The following is a 26,500-nucleotide window of genomic DNA, read 5'->3' as shown; positions in this document are numbered from 1 at the left end:
CATCTCTGCTGTAGGCAAGGGGGAGTTACACAGACTTGGATCTAGTGGGGCTTCTCACGGTGGCTTGGGAGGTCGTGGGGCTTGTGACAACTACATGGCCTGTCGACTGAAACGGAACGATCCATATGGGAGTCTTTATCAACCTCTGGAATATGGTAGTGGAGGAGCTGGAAGTAATGGCGGCTCAGGTGAGTACAGATTGAACTGTGAGACAAGTACTATTATATATTTCTTGTCAAGGAAAATTTGTTTTTTTTTATCTCTAGTTGCCAAAAGTCTTGAAGAGGAGTTCCTACTCAGCAATCCTTTACAATAATATTGTAGGTTTACTCATGCACTGTGTCTAATCACATTGAAGTTCAGACAGGACAACAAAATGTAGTCCGTCTGAGCTGCTTTACTTCTGTTCATTTGAATGTTTGTTTACACACAATAATTTGGATTCTGTTAAGTTTAAACTGAAACTCTGTACATTACTACTTCTTCCTGTCTGTTAGGTTTAAACTGAAACTCTGTACATTACTACTTCTTCCTGTCCAGAGGACTTTTTATCCAATCCAAATATCAATACTTTTAAGAATAAAGTAGATAAAATTTAGCAGAATGAAGAACTTTATTGTTACTTTAGGGCAAATGTTATTAACAATGAACTTTAACTTTATATTATACAATTATTTAATTTTAAGTCCAGTGTAGAGGAGCTCTATCGGCTCCTGTATTGGAAACTAATTTTAACTAAACTTATAGCTTGTTTGGTAATTTTTTTAACAAAAGTCAGTACTAGTTTAAAAAATGAATTAATTTCCATAAAAAATAAGTCCATTTTGGTCAAGCTAACTCATAACTTCATATAGGAGATAGTGTGCTCACAACAGCCATTCAAATAGAAGGTGATTTGTTCGAAAGAACTTTATTTCCTTAGGTTATCATATTTTAACAGTTCATCCATTATGAAGTCTTTAATCTTTCATCTTACACAATGGATGAGTGAGCCAGTATTGATAAGAATCACCTATATACTTTACAGATATTTGTATATTTTCCTCATTTATTTTCCCCCGATATTGTGCTGTGTATGAACCTTTGGTTTGTTGAGGTTGACAGTGTTTACATTTAGAGAATATTAGAATGTAAGTGTAAAAACTGTGTAAAATATTTCCAAAGCATGAATCTCTTGGTTCCTCAATACATGATTTGTTTTGAAGAAGATTTTATTTATGTGGACAGGTGGAGGTCGTCTGAAGATAGACGTGACTCATACTCTGGCAGTAGAGGGCTACATCATATCCAATAGTGAGGATGTGTCTGGTAATCCGACAGACCTGTCCAGTGGTGGGAGTGGTGGCAGTATCCTTATCAACACTGTTAACTTCACAGGTAGGCTCAACACAAGTACTGAATACAATCACAATCTGTGTCATTAACTTCACAGGTAGGCTCAACACAAACACTAAATACTATCACAATCTGTGTCATTAACTTCACAGGTAGGCTCAACACAAGCACTAAATACAATCACAATCTGTGCCATTAACTTCACAGGTAAACTAGGCTCTATCACAATCTGTGTCATTAACTTCACAGGTAGGCTCAACACAAGCACTAAATACAATCACAATCTGTGTCATTAACTTCAGGTAAACAAGGCTCTATCACAATCTGTGTCATTAACTTCACAGGTAGGCTCAACACAAGCACTAAATACAATCACAATCTGTGCCATTAACTTCACAGGTAGGCTCAACACAAGCACTAAACACAATCACAATCTGTGTCATCAACTTCACAGGTAAACTAGGCTCTACACAAGTACTAAATACAAACAAAATCTGTGTCATTTACTTCACAGGTAGGCTCAACACAAGTACTAAATACAATCACAAGCTGTGTCATTAACTTCACAGGTAAACTAGGCTCTACACAAGTACTAAATACCAACAAAATCTGTGTCATTTCTTTCTTCTATTATTTTAATGAGACAATAAATTAAAGTAGATCATTTGCAAAGATGTTACCAGTTGTGTTTATATTTTTGTTACTCTATGATTTGACTTTCACTAATTTAAGTACATTTTTACACTTGCTTTACCAGGAAGCCACACAGGAAAGATCATGGCCAAGGGTGGTCGTGCCGATAAGACAAAGGGAGGCGGCGGATCAGGAGGAAGAATAGCTCTGTATCACTCCTCTAGTTTCAACATACCACCTTATCGTGGGTACTACCATGTTCAGGGTGGAGCAGGCGACTCGGCCACCGGGTCAGAATCCGGTGCCTCAGGGACAGTTTTCATCCAAAACTCGACCTCTGGGCATACTACGCTCCGAGTAGACAATGCAGGCCAGACACAAGTACAGGAAGAGACCAGTATCCAAAATGAAGGGCAACGCCTTGATCTAAGTTACTCTGGTACGAGTTGCGATTTATTTACGTTTATTAATGCAATAATGATAACCTCTCCAAGCACACTCATTAAATCTAAAGGTAATTCTTTTACATACATTTTGCTGACCAGCCAAGCCAAGTGAGCTAAAACATATATATTTATATATATAAATGAAATGAATAGCATTATAACAAGATTGTACCTTATGTACTTTGTCATCATCAAAATGTGGATTAACCGCTATTTTTATTTCTACACTGGAAAAAAAATACCTTTAAATTTAATGAGTGTGCTGGACGAAATTAGAATTATAAGGAAATCACAATCAATTTAAATGAATATGAGGAAAATCACTATCAATTCTTGTGAATATGAGGAATAAGGTTCAGTTTACATAAAAGGAAATCACTATATATTGATAGACATTTAAATGTAGGTAGATTGATATCAACATAAGAGTACAAGGTATATTGACTTACTTGAAGGTTCTATTTCCCTTTCGCAGGTGCATACTCTAAGGGTACTTCGTTCACATCAGTGGGGGGCCACACAGTGGCGTCCAGTGCTGCTACATTCAACTACCACAGCCATTACTGGTCGTCACACAACTCCTACTGTTACTACTCCAATGATGCCACGTCTTACTCCCTGATGAACCTGTTTGATCAGACGTTGGACAGTAACCGCTACCAGAGTTACCTCGCACAAGCCGGATCATTTACTCTGACCATTACACTAGCCAGCACTCAATTTGTAAATCACATCAAGATCTTTCCAAGTAGCACCTACCCATCAAAGTTCCAGGTGAGTGGTGTTAAGACATGCGGTACATGTGTGATCTGTATGGGTTAATATAGCAGGAAAGTTGCACCCTATGATACATTGACTCCTCATCGATAATATAAGACTCTTTCATGTCCATAGTGTGTAGGACAGGAAAATTCCACCCGAAAGTTTTTTTCAAATTTGGTAAAACCTGAGGCTTTGCCAAGTGTATTATAAAATTTGAAACTTTTGAGGGTGGAATTTCCTTATCCTACACCCTTGGGCATGAAAGAGTATTTTTCTCTCATTTCAACTCCCAGAGTAAGCTCAGAAACCATGAAAATGCATTTGGACTGGCCCCCATTTTGATAGATGAACTTTTCTTCAGAGCTTTCTTGATGTAAACAAATCTGTCAGTGAGATTCAGCATACCCCATATTTGCAAACAGACTTTAATATCTAGGTGAACAAAAACAGGCCCCTTGGGCCTTTTCTTTCAGAATGTTTTGAAGAAAGCTACTTGTGCCGTAACAAGGAACCACTTTGCCTCTCTATATTACATTTACTTTGATTAATGTTTCTGGGCCACTGTTTTTAATGAGCAATATGGGGAGATGTACACTTTCAACCAATTGTCTAGATTACATGTATCATGGACATCTTTCATGGTTATCGGGTATATATTATTTTTGAACCTGTTATTTATTCCTTTGGATGGCTTCTGAATGATTCTGAGTTCTAAACACTTCTGAAATTGGTTGCTGCATGGCTATCCATGTAAACCACGATGGTTTGTATTGTACGGCCAGTAGAACTGAGACCTTGTTTTCATTGTTGTGCTGTATGTATGTGTGACTTTGATAACATGTGCTGGCAATAATGAAAATCTCTGAAATATTATCAGGTCATGAAGGAAAATATTGCATAAAATCCATGAAATATTCTCTATTATAATTTGTTTGTTTAACATGTCGCAATATGTATATCTTGCTTCTTGTCAAGTTATTTCTAAGGAAAGATTGGAAGCATTTAATGGCATCAATGTATTACCCATAAACAGGTGACTGGATATGACGGTGCTGGGAACTCCTACCCAGTGACCTCCACCCCCGTGACCTTGAGGAGCCCTGTGATACAAGGCTCATACCTGGTGCTCCCATTGATGCGACCAGCTACCAAATTTGAAATTGCAGTGACTGGTACTAACACGGGACTGTGTAACTCTTACGCTGGTCTGACTGAGGTTGAGATCTTTACAGATGGACAACAGTTAACTAACAGGTAGGTACAGTATAAAAGCTTTTCCCAGCCTGTTAGTCTACAGGCGCTCCTGAGCCTGATAGATTTCCCTAGAGGCCTTTCCAAACATGTAAGTTCCCAGAGAGACTTTTCTGATTATATAGTTCTGCAAACAGGCCTTCCTAATAGAAAACCTCTCAAAGAGTCTTATATGCTTGCTTACGTTTCAGAATTGAAAATTATGATAAATTTTGTTGATATTTTGTGTAAGAGATATCATTTATTTTTAGATAAAAGTTAAAATTCAGACATTATTCAGAGGTCAACTTATTAATTCTTTTAATGACACTGTTTGACAGATACGATCACCTTGATCTCAGTGGAGCCTCCACCTGGATATTTGATGGCACTCAAACCTTCGACTTTGATGTGGTACAGATCTTGGGTAATGCTCATCTAGCATTCATGACTGATCCATTGTTCTCGTCTACTGTTTTGAAAATTGGAGAGTTTCATGGTGACAAAACAGGTAAGTTTGAAATTGAACTCTTTTGAAATTTCAATTATGTCTTTTGAAGTTAAGATAGGTCTGTATAAATTTTGGATTTGTTAACAATGCGAGTATAAAGTTATGATCTATACCCAATGTTAATGTCAATATAAAGTTGTGATCTCAGTAGAAAAAGATGTGGTCTGAATGTCAGTATGAAGTAATATGTGAATGAATAGATTCCCTTTTCACTCGATAAACAGGCTACATCCATGTTGGATTCAGTCAGGAGATGTACATCAATCAATCAGACTCAGATATTCCATTCAACACCCACGTGTATGAGACTGGCTTTGCTTTATTTCCTCCTCGGGCGTTCTTCTACAAGACACACCTGCATACATCAGGAGAGGTAACTATAGTGCACCTATAACGTATCGATATATGAGTTACCGGTACTGTAAATCACTTTTCTCGCCACCACAAAGTAGTGGAATTGAGTTTTTGCGTTTAACTTAGTTTCTCTGATATGTGCATTGATGGTCAAAGCGGGGCATAGGCGAGGCATATCAATCCGAATGGCTTGTTGCTTTTGAGTTTCAGTTCACCTATTTGTGATTATTCAATGTCAGGGAATGACTAATCAACCATTTATATTTGTTGTTTAATAAATGTGAATAAATAATTGACAGGTTTTTCAAAATACGATTAGACTTAGTGTAAAGAAGTGCCTAATTACATATTATGCAAAACAAGGAAATTTTTGGTATGTCGTAGGGATATTTATGTGCTTAACGGAAGGTCTGTTCAAGTTTTAATGCAAATTTTTGCGTGTGGGACATACATGTGAGTATTATCTGTATGCATATGATCACAGGTACAAGGTATGGAGGATATCTATGTATTTGATGGCGGTTCTGTGCGAGTAGACAGTAACGGCAGTATTGGTGTGGCCACTCCTGCCCACATATCTGCCAACACACTACATGTCCAGGACAAGGGAACATTTGCCATGAAGTCGTATGATGAGAACCACATGTTCAATGTCTTTATCACCAACGTCACAGTGAGTATACTCCAACATAGGGTCTAGTAGGGGAGGGGGAGAGGGGTAGAGTGGGGGACGGATAGTGTTAATAATATGAACCATGTCCTTCCTGTTCCAATTCAGTGTCATCATGCTAACCACTTCATTACTAAACAGAATGTTAAAGCACACCTCAAAGGTGTTTGTATTCCAGTGTTTCAAGGTCAAGATTAAGGTCGGTGTTACTATTTATTAAAAAATATTGTTTACCAAAACAGTGATTGCACGGCAACTTCATGACTTGTTATCAAATTTTGATCAACATTTTTACAAAGAAACCCAAAGTCAGGATCATGATCACTGTTACTATTTATAAAAAAAATGTCAAACAATGACACTAATTTACATGAGAGCAGGGACATTCATGCCTTAAAGATATTTTCTAATTTCAGTTTTAAGTTAATATTTGTTAACAATTTGTTTCAGTTTAAAGTGTTAAGTTTATTTGTGGTACCTGATCGGTTATGATCCTCTTCACCAGAATAAAACATAATGTTAAAAAATGTATTCATGATATGTATACCATCTCTCCCATAACACCAGTTCCTTACTTCATGTGTCTGTAGCATCAAATGTGATTGTCTCTGTAGATTTATGGTGGAGGAGAATTCAATGCCAACACAGGTGTAAATTTCACCTCTCATCATCTGCTGGCTATCTACTCCGGTGGTCTGATCGACTTGTCTGCAGCCGGACAGCGTAGGCCGGACGGAGTAGGCGGCGGTACAGGTAATCTATTCAGTATCATTATATTTTGTAGTACTGACATTAATGTTGTCATTGTTAACAATATTATGTGCAAAAATAATTGTTGTAGAATCCAATAAATGTACTGTTTACCACCATCAGTGACGATTGATTTAACTCTCAGCTCCGATTGTTTTATCTCTTGATATTAATTGTGTTTGTTATCAAATTACTAGTGATGTGGTACAGTGTTTGGGTAAGTTAATAACAGTATGGAGTTAATAGTGATAGTAATATAACATTGTATCAGAACTGTTTTTTATTTTTTATTTATTGAACCCTGTTCTGATGGGTTTTATGAGGTATAAACCTCAAAAGGTCTTGAGACCGCAGGTAGTTCATATTGAATTTGTGTGAAGACCCATTGAGGTAATATTAAGAAAATGAAACAGGATGATGAGTGGAAACCCTGAACATCTGTTGCAGGCTCGACCTCGGGTGGCAGTGGTGGTGGTCATGGTGGCAGTGGTGGCCGAGGTGCATCACAGAGCACCACAGGTCAAGGACATGGCTCTATTTATAGCCCCGACCATTACGGCAGTGCTGGGGGCTATGGATACTATGGTGGTAAGTCAGTTGAATGTAAAACCGTTAATAAAGAAATATTTCCCAAAACAGTGACTTTGAAAATTTGCTCAGTCAAAATGATTTTAAATCACAGCACAGCTAGTCTGACTCGGTTTGCGAAAAAAAAAAATTGGAAGTTGCACATGATTTTTTTTATTAATGATATTTTTTCGCTGTTACAGCTTCTCTGTACTTTGGGGATAATGCTTTGCGCAATGATCTGGTGACTGGTGATGTCGGAGGCAAAGGTGGTGGACTTTTGTACATAAAAAGTCGCCATGTCGATATTGATGGTGAAATACGTTCTAATGGTGACAAGGCACACAGTACATTTGGATTGGGAGCAGGTAAGTCTACATCAGCAACACATCAGTTATAGTATGCAGTCCACGTGTATAGTTTGGGTTTTTGTTTCAAACCTTCACCTTGGACTGTCCAGTACAATATTCTCGTGTGGCTGAAATGATGTTAATGATTTTCCCTCCTCCTTTCTGAAGGAGGGGATAGGTCTGGCTAGGGTGGAGTTAGGTTATATCAATTTGATCACTGATTAGAATTGTTCTGTGTACATACATACCTGCAACAGAATGTATTATGGCTGGCTGTCTGGCTAGAGGTCAACACTATTTTATTTATCACATTCACTGAATTAACTATACTGTTGTGTCTGGGGGAGGTTGTATGTCACACACTTTATTTGGGACTTGCTCTTTACTACATGTATAAACAGTTATGACTGTCCGTTAACTTTTGTTACCAAAGTATGTCTTGAGCATAACTTCCTTCTCATTTCATCTATGTTTATCAAACTAGTATGATTGTATAAGAGAATGCTGAAAGGAACAAAGTCAGGAGATGCAGCTAACAGAAAATAACCTATAAAAAATGACATTTCTGAGAAAAAGGTTATATGATAAATAGATTCTTTAACTCATTATGTCGTATATATTGGATTCTCATTTGTTAATTTTCAAAAGCTACATTAGACGTTTTTGAAAGTCAACTAACTTGATCCAGATAAATATGATAATAAGCAATCACATTTTGAAGATCTTTTAATAAACGATTTTTTTTTTTTTTTTACTTTCACAAGTTTAATGATTTCTGTGATATTTTATCTTCATGTTTGATCAGGTGGAGGTGCAGGAGGAAGCATATGGATTGTGTGTGACGAAATTGTTGGTCATGGTTTGATGAACGCAAACGGAGGGAATGGCCTGTCATATAACTCTGTCCACGGTGGTGGAGGAGGAGGAGGGCGTATCTCTGTGCAGAGCGGCAACATCATCAAGATGAACATCACCATGAAGGCATATGGAGGTTTGCAATAATTCTGTGTTGTTTTTCAGCTCCAAGTTTCAGGGCTTCATTTCAATGCTTTTATTCTGGATTTCTGAAACTGTAACGGAAAATTAGATTTGGAATTGATCTTTGAGCATGCATATTCTTAGGGCTTGCATTAGAGATGCGGGTGTATGCCTTATATATAGGAATCACAGCATTAATTGAACTTATCAGTCTGTCTGTCTGTATGTCTGTCTGCTTAAGAAAAGGTGTAAACTTATTTCACATGTACGATATTGAACACATACTTGGTATTGGTATAAATAATGTAGTAATTTAATTTCAATGAGATTCTTCAGACATACAGATTTGTATTGTAATATTTTAGGTACAAGTTCTGCAGAGACGGGTGGGGCTGGGACCATATATGTTGAAACATTTGACAAAGCTACTGGAAACATCACCAACCGTGCCCTGTACATCGACAACAATGGCCATGCCTATCCAAAGGGATATCAGTTTATTCAGGGCGATCGACGAAACTTAAACGATGGTAATTACACCGACCGGACTGAAGCTGGCGGGATCACCTGGCTGTACCAAGATGTGGGGACCTACCAATTCGACACGATGTCCATCAGTGGAAACGCCCATGTTGCTATCCTGTCGGTGCCCCCAGCTTCAGCAGTCATTGACCTGGATGTCATTAGTGGCGATAGGAGTGCTGTGCTGCATTGTGGGGTATATCAGACGTGCAAGTTTTTGAAGTTGAACGAATATTTACCATTCAACCTTCAGGCATACAGGTTTGTAGCTCATTGCACTTCCTTAATCTCTTTGAACAGATAAATACATTTGTTGATATACTACGTACTGTGCCATATACAGGTTTATCATTTGAAACGTTATCTGAAAATTGTTTAATAAAAGTTTGTGATTGATATTGTGTGTAAGCTTCGTCTAAATGTTTGTTTTTCATTTTCAAATCTGTTGTTCATCCGATTTATCCTACAATTGGGTAATCGTAATATAGTACCTTCAAGCCTGCTCATGCAACCACCTCCATTAATATAAGAGACCACCTGTTAAGAGACCACTTCTAATGTTACCCATTGTAGTGATTTTATTGTGAATTGAACCGTATTAAGAGACCCCCTTTGTAAAGCAACCACTTTTTGGACTTTCGGAATACAATCTTACAGGTTTGACTAAAAATTATTTCAACTTCGTCTATAATGCAGGTATACATAACTCCTGTATGATCAGTCGTAACTCCAGGGTATACATAACTCCTGTATGATCAGTCCTAACGCCAGGGTATACATAACTCCTGTATGATCAGTCCTAACTCCAGGGTATACATAACTCCTGTATGATCAGTCGTAACTCCAGGGTATACATAACTCCTGTATGATAAGTCGTAACTCCAGGGTATACATACATAACTCCTGGCACTACCGGTGGTTACTGCAGTTGTATAGATCTAACTGTTGTTAAGAACATCACTATAATCATTACATGTATCTTAACAGTTTAATGACTATGAAAACTTCAGTGAATTTCTTAATTTGCTTATATCATATTTTATTAATAAGGGTTGTGGGTCCACTACTTATTTTGTTTTCTGAATCAACCGGAAAAGCAGAAAAATAGTTTTTTGACCCCTTGTGAAATGGCACGGCATCAATTTCCGTTTTGTTCTAATATCTTGACTTACTGTTGCTATTCAGATTGAGTGTGATAGAGGTTCCGGAGAAGATTACGTTACGTGAGGTTTGGTCGGAGATCAACGGGACAGTGATTGGACTACAGGATGTAGCGATAGAAGATAACGGAGAGCTGTACATCTGGTCATATGTCAACACTCAGGGCTCGCCGCTCGGAACATTCGCCGTCACCAACATTTCTGTACGGGCCGGCGGAAAGTTTGAGCCACTGACCACCAATAATTCACAGATCACCGTGGCAGCCACCAGGGTTATAGTGAACGGCAAAGGCTATATCAGAACGAACAGCCTTCAGATGAACGCCGTCAACATCACTGTGGATCTATCAGGTAAGTACAACAAGCCTAAACCTTCATGTTTGTATAATAGTTACAGATGTGACTGTTAATCACAGTCACTCGCTAGCTTTAATAAACTTACTAGTCTATGAACCATTAATGACATGCTTGATACATGTCTTCAGATACATTCAGGGATTAAGTTAAACAGAAATTAATAAATAGATGGAAAAGCAGATAATATGATAGTGAATAGGCAGTTAGCATGATAAGTAAGTAGTTTATATGATGGATAGGCCGTTAATATGCTGATAGACAGATAGTAAGATGGATAAGCAGCTAATGATGGGTAAGCAGTTAATATAATAGATAGGTAGTTAGTATGATAGATAGGCAGTTAATATAATAGATAGGTAGTTATTATGATAGATAGGCAGTTAATATAATAGATAGGTAGTTAGTATGATAGATAGGCAGTTAGTTGGATGAATAGGCAGTTAGTTGGATGGATAGGCAGTTAGTTGGATGGATAAGCAGTTAGTTGGATGAATGGGCAGTTAGTTGGATTCAATTGATATGGACAAAATATAGAGTCCAGAACAGATCCTTATATCTTCAATATCCTGCACAGTTGTAAGATTTAGAATTAGTTGAGATGTATACTTTGTTATGTAAGTTTAGAGGAGAATACTATGTAGTATTGAGGATGCTGAGATGGTGTCTGTTTTGCTCTTTACAGGGGACTTCCATGCAGACTACACCGGTTACTCCTCAGGCCAGGGTCCAGGTGTTGGACTCTCGGCCACAAACCACAAAGGGGGTTCCGGTGGAGGGCACGGAGGCAGGGGTGGACGGTCATTATATGGCCACTTCTCTGGTGAAGCTTACGACTCCTTCAAATTTCCCATAGATATGGGTAGTGGAGGAGGTGCAGGGCTCCTCGGAGACCTAGGGGGCCGCGGGGGAGGTAAGTGGAATCTTACCATTTACAGTAAAACTTCAATAATGAATAGAAGTTTTACTAGCAACGCATATTTAATCTCGTTGTTGAGGTTTGTTTTGTTTTGGTATTGTTGAACAGTCCATTGATAATATAAGTCATTTTGGGGGCCAAATTATACAGTAATTGAAAAAATAGATGTTTATTTAAAGGAATACATCTGACTTAGACTAAGATGTGTGGTATAGAGTACCACCTAATCAAACTACTATAAAGATTGGCACTGTTGCAAAAATAAGATCAAAAGAATTATTCCTTATAAAACACATGTTGCAATGCATTTTACAGAATTTCAGTTGTTCATAATTTGATTGTTGGAAAATAAATACAAATGAAAAAGAAAACAGAAAAATGTGCAGAGGTGGAACTCCAGACCTGTACATTGTGAAGTGGAGACTTTACCCGTGTTGCCTTTCGGGAACTGTGTTCACAGCATCAAAATGTGTCTCAAATTTATAGACCACAAAGCCTAGGAATAATATGGGGAAGTTTAGACAGAAAAACTCTTTTTGGTTGCTCCATCTTCTATATAAAGAAGGAAGTTTACTCCATGTCAAAAAACTCCTTTAAATGGAACTCTTCTTCTTTATATCTGACGGCAACTGAAAGGTGAAAAAACGCAAATATGTTTGTTATAAGCTCACCTGGTCAAAATGCCTGGTAGTACAGCTTATTGTTCTGAAACATTTCTCTGTTTTTGATGGCCCTACAATATCCTTCAGTTAACAACAAGCTGCATATAGTATGATGGTAGATTGGCAGATTTTGTAAATGAAGGGTGTAGTATGTATTGCTTCATGGTAGCCTTGTTTTTTTCCGTTCATTGTTTCACAATTCAGAATTACACAAGTGCTGTTGAAAGACTGCATTCAGTTCTAAATTAACCAGTTTCATATTATTATTAATAATAAAAAACATTATTAAAGTTCCTTAGTAAGGGACTCCTTATGAAAGGGGTTAAGTGTTTTATTATGCCTTTTTCTTATAAAAAATAAATTTATTGTGATTTCCCATGGCTTTGTTTAGGTATTATTCATCTGAATGTGTCCGACGAGCTGAGAGTTGAAGGACGTCTCCACTCAAACGGAGAGAGTGGTGGTGGGTCTACGGCTGGAGGTGGAGCTGGTGGCTCTATCTTCGTCAGTGTTGGACACCTTGACGGTGCTGGAAGTATTGAGACCACAGGTGGTGCAGGTATGGTGTTGTGTAAATAAGATTTTTTTAGCTATATACACCTTGTACGTACACTGCTTTGCCCTTAGACACCTGTATTTTAATTTTTGTGTAGAAAGTTGCTTAACTTTGCTGAAATAAAATTTGACCCTTTATATATGGATGTTTCTGTATTTGTCAGTGTAGTAATATTTAATCAATTATAAAAGACATTAACTCATTCACCCCTTCATATTTATAATAAACTATTCCAAACATTGAATCGGAAGAGTTCAAATGTGTTTTCAGGCGTAAATGAGTAAAAGACAATGAGATCATTACCATAAATGAAAAAGCATGTTCAAGAACACAAAAACATATGGAAGTTATCATCAGAAGTAGTAATTAAATTAACCTCATCTACTTAAATTCGGTATAATAATGTACCTCTGAAAAATAGAAATTTCTGATAAGTTGTCATTGTAAGTTATTAATAAGATGACCTAAACTGCTTAAATTCAACTATATGATATTTTACCTTTAGAAGCCTATTGACCCTTAACTCATGGTGCAAATTAAGTGAAAGCATCTCCTTCCTGGAATGATATGTCAGTCTTTCACTAATTTTTAACACTTTTTAAAAAAGTTGTGCTTGTCCACAGGAGCCTCTATACATGGAGGAGGGGGAGCTGGAGGGAGAATCTCTATAGAACACAGTCAAGAGAACCACTTCACAGGGGAGTACCTCATCCATGGTGGTTACGGCAACGAACAGTACGGAGGATCTGGCACTGCCTATCTCCAGGATGCTAAAAACGCGACGCACCCTTACCGCAAATTCATCGTTGACAACAATGGTCACACAAGCAGTGAACAAATTTCTTCTGAGATGTTGAGCCTAGTTTCCCCTTCCAGTAGCTCAAACCGATTGTACAGCACATACAGTGACATTCTGGTGGAGTCGACTGGAAGTCCCTGCAACACTTCTCATCCACTGTCAGGAGTTACCAACACAGGGCTGCCCTTCATCAGCACAGCCAGGAACGTCAATGTGACTTTCACCCTGCCACATAATCTGTACATACAACAAGTCCGAGTGTACCCCTACTGTGACGAGTAAGTATATAGGCCATGTCACAATCTTCCCTACTGTGACGAGTAAGTATATAGGCCATGTCACAATCTACCCTACTGTAACGAGTTAGTATATAGGCTATGTCACAATCTACCCTACTGTGACGAGTAAGTATATAGACCATGTCACAATCTACCCTACTGTGACGTGTAAGTATATAGACCACATCACATCTCTCCTACTGTGATAAGTTTATAGACCATGTCACGATCTACCCTTATAGACCATGTCACAGTCTACTATTGCAATGACAAGTATATAGACGGTCTGCCCTTACATACCCACTGATATTAGACTATGTCACAATCTACCATTTCTATGACAAGTTTATGAAACGTCTCAGAGTTACATAATTACAAGAACATTTAACACAGTTTTCCTACATACATTTGGTGTTCATTTACAAGCTGCTTGTTGTACAGAGTTCTGGTTGACCTTTATTTCAGCTCCTATGGAAGATACCGGAGTGATTTCTGGGTCGTCAGTGAGCTGGGAGGAGTAGAGGTTGACCATACTGGAAACTACATCAGCAGTGAAGGCTGTCAGTATCCCGATGCGCCCCAAACATTTGGTGAGGTGGACATCTATAGAAACGTCGACAAGGTAGGCACACGTAAAGGTGGCTCGAAATGAGGTTTATATTAAAGACTTATTATTATGTTTACGATGTATGAAAACCGTTGTTTAATGTGAAAGGTCAAAGTTGTAAGATCCCTTGACTTTGACCTTATTTCTCTCATTATGCTCAGTTTTATTATCTGGTATGTGCTTCTAAAAGATGTACATACCATAACAGATGTTTAAGAATGAAAATAACATTTATTTTACATTTGTGTCAATAAAATCTGACACCTGCAATGTATATATGAGAGTTTTGGTGGGGGAAACTAATCCGTTATTATACATGGAGAGAATGCTAGCAAGTTAACAAAAATTTAATATACCTGCAGGTATTTGAAACATTCTTGTGTGTGATATGTTCTACAAGATGTTTGCTAATTGAGTTGTTCCTCCACTATTAGGTGACCATCAGATTACAAAGTACAGACCAGCAGGCATCCCTTGACCAGGTTGAGTTTGTTGTGATTGAGAATCCTGCAGCCAATACTCAGACCCCGTACTCAAGATACCAGGGAACTGCCTACATACTCCACGAAACCGACAATATGGCTGTTTACGAGTTTGAGGAGGTGAGACCTCAGGCCTCATCTAACATGAATTTCGTTTACATTTAGATTTCGTGAATTACCAATTTAAAGAAAAGTCATTAGCTTATATTCAATATTTACTTTAATGATAGCTTCATGTATAAGCGATGTTGATAATGATGTATTGGAAATATAATCTGAATCTTTTTTGAAAAAATAATTCAAAACTTTTCCAAATCGTAGTTAAGTTGCGGTATATACAGTAACATCAGGATTTTCATTCTTGATGCAGTCAAATCTCTTTCAAGTAGATATTCAGGTACTGAAATGATTTTAAGTTTGCAATGCCAGAAAACCAACCTTTGCAGGTTTGATATTAAACACCACATTATTTGTATGTATCTAGATCCATGTGAAGGGAGGTGCTAGTCTGGCCATGTCTGGTAGCCAAGCTCACTTAATGGTTCATCAAGTGAACGGGGATAACTCAGGTCAAGTAAAAGTGAAACAGAACCAGACAATGACCACCACACCAGACCGGGCACTGATACAGTTTAGTATTGAAACAGAACGGAATTCCCACCTCACACTCCCACCTACCATTGACTGCAGGGACATTGATTTTTACATCAGAGGTAAGACCCCCTCTTCTCACCTGAGAATATAGGAGTACATGTATTGTGTACTGGAAAACTTTCCCCCATTGAACTTTCGTCATTCACTACTTAAATCAATGTTTGCCCAGTGTTAATATCCCTGTCATACATGTATGTATTGACTGTATGTAGCATATTGTCTATTGACAATTCCTTATGATAAATTTGCCGTTATTGCTGAGGGCAAAAAAGGTGAAAGTTACCTGTGGCGAAAACTTACAGGTATGCAGTACAAATACTTCTTCATCAGACGTCATATAGATGACTGAGATTATAGGCACCTCAATTTCTTCATCAGAGATACATAATGCCCACGTTAGACTAAAAGGACATCCTCTTTGTCAGAGGTCCAGTATTAACCTTGTACAATTCCCTATGTGGACATTCTTCATCAAAATCATACACTACTGCTTACAAGAATCATTCTATACCATGCATAGAAATTCTACAAAGAACCTGATGTTCAATTGAATGTAAGTGCACATCTTGTAATAACTTTTCAGGTGATTTTGATAGGATGGAGAATGTGACATTAAACTCTGGCTGTAGAATGTCTCTAGACCACTTTCAAGAAACCGTGAACCAGATAGACAGCCTGGATGTAAAGACTTTTGCCGAATTAAATGTTATCACTGATCTGGAGGCCCTGACTACACTGAAGGGGACCTCCCTCACTGTCAGGAGTGGTGCTAAGGTACACACTTGCTATTAAGGGACTGTATGGGGAACAGTGATTTTTTATGTGATTTAAACAATGGGCTGAGCAATCCTTAGGAAAAATTTCATTACCTGTTAAGCCCACCTGGTATGATTTTTTTTGTTAGTTTTTGCTGTGGTGCAGTGCTGTCATCTGTAGGTTGTTGATTTTAGACTTTTCCTTTAAATGAGATCTTCTACAGAACCACATGGCCAGGAGTCATGATATATGTTATGTTGATTCTGCTTTAATCCTATCAAGTTTCTTCAAATAAATCACCTTGACCCACATCACATTAAATTCACAGAGGTCAAATGCTAGCATCTTGAACAAAATATGGTTGAGTTGTCATTGAATATTATTTTTTAGGTCACCTGAGACAAAGTGTCTTTTGACATATTGCGATAACTTTAATTATAATGTAAACATATTGGGGTATTTGTTACAGCTGTCCTCCAATGACCTGGCCTTGTGGTATACCAACATCACAGTGGAACCGTACGGGGAGCTGACTGTAGCCGAAGCAGTACCAAAACAGGAACGCAACACTGGTAACAGTACTTCCTCAATTCATAAGTCTTCACAGTTGACCATGAGGTTGACCGTGTGGTTTATCTTTAAGGATCCCCTTTTATTCTGCATGCTAATTGTCAAATAACACCATATTTTGGCAATTGTTTTGGCTATGGTGTGGCATCTACATATTCATTGTGAAAAACAAATTCACTTGGAAAGATAGCCCCAATTTACCAATAGAATGAATTTCATTTTTTTTATGAGGCCAAAAATGACCGATAACATCCCAAGTTCTTTCATATCAAAGGCTCAAACAGAAGAACTATAAGAGTTTTAAGTATTGGGCAACAATGTTAGGCCTAGTTAGTGGAAAAAATTAATACAAGTCTTAACAACAGACTGGATTAGTGTTGAAAAAGCCATTTTACACCACATGTTTATCACTGCTTGATAGGTGCACTTGTACATCACTGAAAAATATGTTTAGTAGACAAAATATGAAATCTAAATATTATGTATTACAACTTCAACTTGACAGGTATCGGCAGCGGTCACTGTGGAGTTGCCTGTTCTGGTGGTGGTCATGGTGGAAATGGAGGTCAAGGTAATGGTCAACAAGTTGTCGGAGCAAGTCACGGGTCTTTTGTGGCACCAACTGCGTTCGGTAAAGATGGTGGCTACAACTCATTCCCTCAAAAAGGAGGTAAAGGTGGCGGTCGATTGTTCATCAACGCTACACATACTCTGACAGTAGACGGTACAATATCTGCCCACGGAGGTAACTGGAGCTCTGTGAGGAGTGGTGGCGGATCTGGTGGCAGTATCATGGTATTAACATACACAATGGATGGTGATGGCAAGTTTGATGTTAGCGGTGGAAACGGCTACGATGGATCATACACCACCCAAGGGGGTGGAGGAGGCGGAGGCAGGCTGGCTTGGTACTACCAACACAACTTCTTCGTTGGTACGTAGTCATTTTCCAAAACTTTATCTTTATTTTAGCAAGTTAGAAAAAAAAGCATGCAGATCGAGCCCTGTTTTCTCTTTCAAATAATTATATGAGAGTTGGACAAACCTGAAATGCTATATTGATCAGGTGTTTGTGTTCGCTATGACGCTGCAGTGGTGCTATCATTGTTATTGTAATGTTACTGTATCATTTAGAAACAATATGTTCTATAAATCTAAATGCTTGTTGCACATATTTGACAGATAACATCAATTCCATACAAAATTTGTTTTATTTTCAGGAACCTTCCAAGGTTTTGGTGGTACTGGTGGTTACGAAAATGGTGGCCCTGGAACAATCTACGCACACAAAATGCCCGACTTTGAACAACCCTTCTCCTCGTTTACATCCAACAGAACACTATACCTAGACAACAACAACAGGATACCACTTGACCCTTTCCGCAATCTCACCAGTTCCTACAGTAATTACACCTTAGGTAGTGCTGTAGCCTGGCTTCTCCCGTCAGACTACCCCGAATTTGTTAACGAAACCAAAAACAGTACACAAATTGTCCTTGAAGAGCTCCATCTGTATCGTGGAGCTCAGATGGCTTTCCTGATGCCCGACGATCCTTATGGCTTTATTGACATCAGTATTGGGATCATCGAAGGGGACCGATCAGGCCATCTACACGTTGGTTTTAACCAGTCACAGTACATCGCCAGTGGCAAGCTCCCCAATGACCTTTCTATCTATCAAGGAGGGAGCATAACTCTGAAAGGAGAGCTCCGGGCCGCCGGTGTGACCATCAGTATTGAGGGTGTTATCAATAATGTGGAGAACTTGACAGTTGTGGATGGAGGTTTGTGATAAAGTGTAAAATGTTGTAAATTGACTGTTATTCATATGTAGAAGTAACTTATCAGTATAACCAACAAAACAAGGAAACTCATTTAAAAGCATCAGTAGTTATTGCAATCCTCACATGTATCTATTCAATATTTGCAAGATAAATAACCAGTAATTATAAGTTTTTAAGACCTAAATGAAGTGATTATTAAACTCATTGTGTGTCATATTGTATTTTTCTCATCTAAATTTTAAGGTCAAGGTCACAGCTGTCTTCTCTCATGAGCTAGAGAGATATGGAGTTTAAAATATCATGTCAAAAGTTCCATGAGAATTTGCATCTGCACTGAATCATTTCAGAACAACCTGTCTAAGAAGTATACTCATGTAATTTCATTTCAGGTATCTTGAAAATTTTTGAGATGAGAGATATATTTAATGTGCGTCACGATCAGCTGGTATTCAACACTCTGAGTGTCCGCAATAATGGCAGTATGTTTACGCAGAACGGCGATGATTCCCATAACTTGATCGGTGAGATTTCACAACCTTTGAGATCCTATTGCCTGTCAAACACAATAAGATAGTCTCGAACATTGTACAGTTTGCATTCGTATGAAATCCTTATACATAGTGACCGTTTGTATGTTAATAACCAATTTTTAATTCATTACAACAACAAAAGCATGACATAAATACTTGAAAATACAAAAATAATCAATAGAAAAACACATCTTTACTTATCCTGATACTGGGAAATGTTTGTCACAGTTTAACTTTCGCATTTTCACCCTCGGTAATGAGGGTGATTTTTTCATGACAGCAACTGTTAGTATTCACCGTATAATAAATTGTATCTACATGTTTGGGACAACATCGAAACTGGGCGAATATTGATTCTACCTTTGATGGGTGAAAGTTTGACCCAGAATACAGTATTGTGGTATTGGTAAGTTTTCAATTTAGCATTTGATCAGAATGAGGGCCTCCTAGAGATTCCAACTCAGAAGTACCATTACGTTGTCAATCACACAAGTAAGAATTTAGCCCACTTAAACACCCAAAATTATGCGGTAATGATAGAAAAATTGCTGTAAGTGATTATCTCATGGAAATTATTTGTACTTAACTTTAAGGTCATACCCTGCGTGTGTACCCTGGAGGGTTGTTGGAGTCCAAGAAACTCTATGTGGAGGCAAACACAATCATCATTGATGTACTGGGTACAATTAGTTCAAACTACAAAGGCCACTGTTCTGGAGGTAAGTTCACTTTCTCATATATAGCTTATTACTTGGTACTGGATCGCAAACATTTGATCTGTGTTAAGTTAAGACAATGAAAAATGTCCTCCGCGAAATGTATCTGATTAAATTTCTTGTCACTTGTCACTCATTGAGAGCACAGCTGTTTTTAACAGACAAGTTAACTCATTCACCCCTGAAGTTTCATAATGAACTACTCCAACCTTTGAATTGGAAGGGTTCAAATGTGTCTGTCTTCAGAGGTTAATGAGTTAAACAATATATACAGGTTATAACAAAGAAACTGTACAAATAACAAAGAATGTCTCCTTCTTGACAGGCATTATCTTTACCTGTAAATTAAAAAAAAAATCTTGTTCATTTTTTATAATTGGAAAATAATCTTTTCTTTTTTTCTCTCTAAAATATTGAGTTCTCTTTAACAGGCAGTGCTGTTTTCCTTAAGTGGCAGTGCTAGTAATTCGTACAAGGATGTTTGTTAACTAGTAGTAATATGAACAAATAGCCCTGGCAATTATAGACCCATGACAACATAAAAAGTATTGTGTCTGTCGAAAAAATGATTATACTATTGTAGAAACATCTGGTATGTTTAGTTACAATGATGAATGTATAATCATCTGGTATATTTAGTTACAATGATGATGATGAGATAGTGATTAGGATGATGATGATGATGAGTGTATTTGTAAAAACCTGTGCAAGAGAGTGTGAAAATGAAAATACTTGTTTTATAACTATATTTATATGAAAAATCTTTTGAAAAATAAGATGATAAAAAATAAATAATAGTAATAATAAAAAAAATATTTAGTTACAGAAAATTACCATGACCATTTTGTAAGAAACACAATAACATGCCAAAATGTTATGATAATTTAAGAAGAATAGTTAATAGCGAATTATGATGTAGACTGATCAGCTGATACAAATGTATCTGTACTCTTCAGGTACTGGGCAAGGAGTTACTGCTGCTGGTATTGGGTTAGGAGGCAGTTACGGAGGAGAGGGTGGATCAGAAAATGAGGATCACACACCTGCCACAGGTTATGGCTTTTTCAATTTTCCAAACGAGTACGGCAGCTCGGGAGGAACTGGTACCAACCTTGCTGGTAATTCTGTGGCTGGTGGCTGTGGTGGAGGAATCCTCCATTTCCATTTGAGCACAAAGTTACAAGTTGATGGTAACTTAACCGCCAATGGACAGTCAGCTGACGCCACCTACGCCGGGGGTGGTTCTGGTGGCAGTATATACATCAACACTACCGAGTTTGATGGCACCGGGACAATCGAGGTATGCCCTGGCTATCAACTCTTTGTTATTCCTGGTTATAGCCTAACAAATTCATGCTTACAGCTGAGAGAATGCTAATTCTGTATCTTCAATATTAAATTCAGCGTACATGTATATCTGTAGTGCTAAAAATTTGTATCATTCCAAATTTATTCTTAAAAGTTTTAATTTTGTGAATAATGTGCAAGTGATAAAATACGGATTTGAATATTGATAGAATTCATATTATACACAAGTACTTTTTATTATTTTTTTTTATACATAATTTCTGTTGCCATTTTTTGTCAAATTCAAGAAGATTCAGAACAGCACTAATTCGACAATTTTATTTTGAACTTTTTGTAAATTTATTCCCTAGAGGTACATGCATTCACGATAATTAAGCTTGCGCGAAATTCACCAAAAAAATAAAATTAAATCATCAGTGAAAACAAGCAACTAGACACTATAAAACCCTCTATTTGCATGTGCAAGCTTCGTTGAAGGCGTATGTGATGAAAATCTATGATAATACAAGCTCAACAATGTCTGACGGAAATTTATTTTTATAACTTCAATTGGACTCCCATCTACTTGTTCAGGTTAAAGGTGGAGCAGCGAGAAACGGAGGTGGAGGAGGCCGTGTGGCCATCGTCTTCGAAGAGGACAACTTCATCGGCGACATTACATCTACAGGAGGACTGGGAGGTGGAGAGATGGGAGCATCTGGCACTGTGTACACACGCGACACTGTTACCAGTTCTGGTGCAGAATACAAACGTCTACAGATCTACAATCAGCAAGGCAATGGGGTAGGTTCTGGAGCAGCATAGGCAGGCCATGTTAGACTTTATTCACATTAATCCTTCGAAGTGTTTCAAACCCAGATATATGTGAATCAAAATAATTGCTTACCGGTAAACACTAGATATTGTTTATTTTGGTGAATTTTTACTAGCCCTTCTATTTAAACAATTGATTTCATGTTTAACTAGACTAGATTAACTCAACTTTTTAATTTAGAGTATTTTCTGTAAGTATTGAAATTTATAGGGAAAACCAGTTTGAAATGATCATCTAAAGGTAAAAATGATGACCACACTGGTGCATTTTTAATGTCTTGCCTCTACGAATTGGAAGTGAAACTATGGTGTTGTTTTTCCCGGTGATGACGGCGTCAATATTAGGTTTTTGCATTTAAGTTGGTTTCACTGAAAGCATTAGCGCTAGACCAACCAAACTTGGACCATAGATGCATCTTAGGTAGTACATCTCAACCCATGCAGAAAATGCTGAATGCGGCCTACCTTCCATAGTCCATTGACTCTGTCAGCAGCTCCATCAACATTAAGTTTTTGCGTTTAAGTTAGTTTCTCTGATAGGTGCATTGATGGTTAAAGCGGGGCACAGGCGAGACATATCAATCCGAATGGCTTTGTGTTGTCAAGGATTACATTCAAAATGTTAGTTCTTTGAATTTCATGTTGCTTTGAACCTTTTGTCTCTGCACTGTGAGTACCACACATAGAACTGTTGAACAATTAGTAGTGAAGTGAGAAAAATAAATATTAAATGCTAAAACTGCTGATCACCATGCAGTTAAACTGTCACTTTCATATCTGTGTTGTATATGTGTTTTTTATGGATTATTTTACAGGACAGCAAATCGAGAATCTCAATTTCCGAAATCCAAATCCCTGACCAAGAGCTGAATTTGCTTGACTTGGGCCAGTATGCACAAGTTGGTTTCCTGGCCGTAGACTCGGATGGTATGCCTGTTGTCGGGGAAAGGATGCAGAACTTGACTCAAGTGGGCGGTGATCACACTGCTGTTGTCCACATAGAGCCGGGCTATAATTTAAACATCATCTTCAATGAGTCGGCCATCCTCTCATTTGATGTCACATTGTATGAGGTAAGTATTTAATTACTTAGAATGTGGCAATACATTGTTTACTATGACCCTAAATCTAAGAATGTTTACTATGACCCTAAATCTACTCTTTAAACTTTACAATAACCCATTACAGAATGTCACATTGTGGCCCCTTACCCTACTCAATCCACTGTACAATTACCCATTAAGGAATGTTTCTATTAACCTTACCCTATGCAGTACATTTTACTATAACCCATTACAGAATGCTACCATACACTTTGAACCTTACCCTACTCTGTACATTGTTCAATAACCCATTGTACAATGTGACATTGTGGCCTCTTACTCTACTCAATCCACTGTACAATTACCCATTAGGAATGTTTTTATTAACCTTACCCTATGCAGTACATTTTACTATAACCCATTACAGAATGCCACTGTGAACCTGCCCTATGAGACATTCCTGCTCGACTGTCGTATCACCCTATATGGAGGAGTACTACAGGGCGTAGAGAAGCTGAATATCTCCATGGAGGGTACTTTCTCGATCTACCCGCCTGCTCAGCTTGCATATTCTCACACAGTTGAGCTCAACAGCATTGTTATCCAAGATGGAGGGTTATTCAATTTCTTAGGCAATGCTGAAAATAATTCGGTGCTACAAGTTAAACTGGACGGGGGACTTCACATCCAAGGAGGAGGTGAAATGCAGGCCAACAACCTACACCTGGAAGGTACTTGTCCCTATCTGTACTCGCACTTCATAATATAGGAGCATTAATGTAATACATCACTTGGTTTTCTTGAATACTTAACTTTGCAATGGTGATTCAAAGTACTTATTTACTGCAAATAGAATAATGACAGACTTGGTATTTTGGTCGACTAGCTATTCATCAGATATACGAAATGGTGACTGTCAAGACACCCCATGCACATTAATGGGAAAATATGTATGCCATAATACAAAATTGATATAGAATACTGAAAATCACTTGAAAGTTTAATGGTGTATTAAAGTAATTGCTTGATTATTACAAATATTCTGATCACAAAATTAATAGGTAAAATTTCTGCTGACTGTTTGTATCTGATATAAAAGTATAAGTATTTCTATATTCAGACATCTCATGATCAATCACACGTTTTCTTGTAAATATGCTCACAGATATTTCTAGTATGGGAAAATTAAAATTTGATGATGAGGACAAAAAAACCTCCCGACTATGTGGATACTTCTAGCCATAACCATTAATTACTGTGTGTACTTGTAGCTGTAAACATCACCATAGATGCAGATGGTATTGTCAACAGTAGTGGCAGAGGTTACTCAGCAGGTAACGGTGATGCTTCAGGCATACACAGTCTGACTGGAGGGTCCGGCGCCTCCCATGGAGGTCTCGGTGGCATTGGGGCAGGAACAACGTATGCAAGTACGGCATATGGTGATATGGTTTTGCCAGTTAACTATGGCAGCGGTGGTTCTGTGTCACCAACTGGTGATGGTCGAGCTCTTGGTGGTGGCATTATCCACCTAAAGGCACAAAACCTCATGGAAATTGATGGATCGGTGACGGCTAACGGCATGGACGCCGAGAGTGGTAGTCAAGGAGGTGGAGCGGGAGGCAGTATACTGCTGGAATCTCTACACTTCTTGGGTAAGCTGTAGACAGTGTACAGCATAAGGAAGTTTCACAGCATCCTGTGGTGCAGAAGTAATGTGAATGAAAAGTACTTATAAAGATAAAAATATATATATGTATCAAGAATATACTCTTAGGAAATGCTAAGTGACTAAAGTGAAATAAAGATAATTGAAATTTAAAAAAAATGGGTCGTTGTCTAGGTTTTGATAACTTTGTCAACATGAATTGAGAAAACGATTTTAATTTTCAACAGGAACTGGCACCATTTCTGCAAATGGAGGTGCAGGTGGAGTGGTACCTAACTGTAACAGCTACGACAGTGAGCGGCGATGCCTACAATGTAACTCCGGTTATTTCTGGGTCGCGTACAATTGTGTGGCAGACTGTCAGAACCAAAACAGTCGCTGCTGTGATGCGACTACCTTTGTTGCCAACTGTGTTGCTGCCGGCAACAGCCAGGGAGACTGCAGCGGGAATTGTCAGAGTGCATTCTCACTTGGGAACACTACCTTCCTGGCTTACTGTGATGATGTTGGCAGGACATGCACTGGTGAAACCAATGTTCTACCAAAGGTAGTTGATTTGGTCAATTCAATCTTATTAACACAGTAGAGTCAGTTTTGATAATTCTGTGAATCTTCGGGCAGAAATTATTTTCAAAAATTCATTGCATGTCGCGTACTATAAAGCTGTTATGTTTTGTGAGATAGATGTTTAGTCTTGTGGAGAGCAATTTTAAATGTCTTGCAATTATTTGAGTCAAGCGAATTAAAAATGGGAGATGTATAGAGCAAAAGCCCACTTCCTCAACCTTGTATTACTCTAATACTCTCCATTTGTCCAGAAGTTTGCGTGGTCCCAATTGTTTTCTTATATATTTTTCGTAAAGTAATCATGAGTTACTCAAACAGTTTTCTGCAATTATCCTTTGTTCCTTTGAAATTCACTGGGGTTTTACTCAATGTCATTATAACATTTATCATTTTAGGACTTAAACATTAAAATAACTTGAGTCTCTTCAGAGAAGAGTTGATACCTTACTTAAGATGAGACTTTATTTATGAACTCTAAATACCATAAAAAAATCCTTTTGATACAGAACCAATAAAAATATGAATACAATAATATTTTTTTTCAAGAAATCTGGAGGTGGAGCTGGTGGTGGCAGAGTTGCAGTTCATGCAAATGACAGCTATGCCTTCCGTGGTAATTATGAGACCTTTGGAGGGAAGAGTGGAGCGGAAAATGGTGGATCTGGTACTGTCTACTTCAGACAGCCAGCCTCAACAGGTGGCTATGAGGACACCCTCAGAATAGATAACGACGGTTCAAAGCCGAGCAACACCTTCATCACTAACGCAGATCAGGACAGCGGAAAGACATATGTAACCATGGCAAGTCCCGCTTCAGAGCTTTTTATTCACAATGTCCTGATTTACGGATCTGCACATCTTGTCTTTAAGAATACCACACTGGCTGGAGCAATCCCTGTGAGAATAGGTAATCTTCAGGGTGACAAGACAGGCTTGCTTCACTGCTTGGCAGACATACCAGAAACGAAAGTCGATGACAGCGAAAGCCCATTTCCAGCATCCTTTGCCATATATGAAAATGCTGACTTGGCATTGCCTGCGGGTAAGACATTCAGTACTGTAGATTTCTTGTATTCAAAGAGATTCCTTCATATTAGCATCCTTGGTCTGGCTGTTCAAAACCTGACTTGTTTAATGACGATATAAAACTTTGATATATGTTGAA

General features: G+C 38.0%; 1 protein-coding gene across 1 annotated transcript in view; it reads left to right on the top strand.

Moving 5' to 3' along the window:
- LOC110465164 overlaps nt 1–26,500 on the top strand; it is a 161,151-nt gene that overhangs the window by 52,875 nt on the left and 81,776 nt on the right. The window contains exons 28-60 of the mRNA XM_021520809.1: nt 15–188; nt 1,228–1,377; nt 2,093–2,407; nt 2,890–3,188; nt 4,210–4,430; nt 4,748–4,917; nt 5,142–5,290; nt 5,756–5,944; nt 6,556–6,694; nt 7,139–7,279; nt 7,462–7,626; nt 8,414–8,599; nt 8,952–9,369; nt 10,294–10,619; nt 11,308–11,535; nt 12,595–12,762; nt 13,383–13,836; nt 14,302–14,458; nt 14,878–15,045; nt 15,410–15,638; nt 16,163–16,353; nt 16,805–16,907; nt 17,411–17,839; nt 18,126–18,689; nt 19,079–19,210; nt 19,813–19,938; nt 20,892–21,235; nt 21,817–22,026; nt 22,872–23,129; nt 23,527–23,830; nt 24,371–24,754; nt 24,996–25,315; nt 25,882–26,377. Of these exons, the coding sequence (XP_021376484.1) occupies nt 15–188; nt 1,228–1,377; nt 2,093–2,407; nt 2,890–3,188; nt 4,210–4,430; nt 4,748–4,917; nt 5,142–5,290; nt 5,756–5,944; nt 6,556–6,694; nt 7,139–7,279; nt 7,462–7,626; nt 8,414–8,599; nt 8,952–9,369; nt 10,294–10,619; nt 11,308–11,535; nt 12,595–12,762; nt 13,383–13,836; nt 14,302–14,458; nt 14,878–15,045; nt 15,410–15,638; nt 16,163–16,353; nt 16,805–16,907; nt 17,411–17,839; nt 18,126–18,689; nt 19,079–19,210; nt 19,813–19,938; nt 20,892–21,235; nt 21,817–22,026; nt 22,872–23,129; nt 23,527–23,830; nt 24,371–24,754; nt 24,996–25,315; nt 25,882–26,377 (8,307 nt within the window). The remainder of the gene's footprint in view (nt 1–14; nt 189–1,227; nt 1,378–2,092; nt 2,408–2,889; nt 3,189–4,209; nt 4,431–4,747; nt 4,918–5,141; nt 5,291–5,755; nt 5,945–6,555; nt 6,695–7,138; nt 7,280–7,461; nt 7,627–8,413; nt 8,600–8,951; nt 9,370–10,293; nt 10,620–11,307; nt 11,536–12,594; nt 12,763–13,382; nt 13,837–14,301; nt 14,459–14,877; nt 15,046–15,409; nt 15,639–16,162; nt 16,354–16,804; nt 16,908–17,410; nt 17,840–18,125; nt 18,690–19,078; nt 19,211–19,812; nt 19,939–20,891; nt 21,236–21,816; nt 22,027–22,871; nt 23,130–23,526; nt 23,831–24,370; nt 24,755–24,995; nt 25,316–25,881; nt 26,378–26,500) is intronic.

Source organism: Mizuhopecten yessoensis, unplaced genomic scaffold (assembly GCF_002113885.1).
Source record: "Mizuhopecten yessoensis strain PY_sf001 unplaced genomic scaffold, ASM211388v2 scaffold11059, whole genome shotgun sequence".
NCBI classification, from domain to species: Eukaryota; Metazoa; Mollusca; class Bivalvia; order Pectinida; family Pectinidae; genus Mizuhopecten; species Mizuhopecten yessoensis.
Note: the sequence above shows the minus strand (reverse complement) of the source record. Positions and strands in the feature narration are given on the sequence as shown.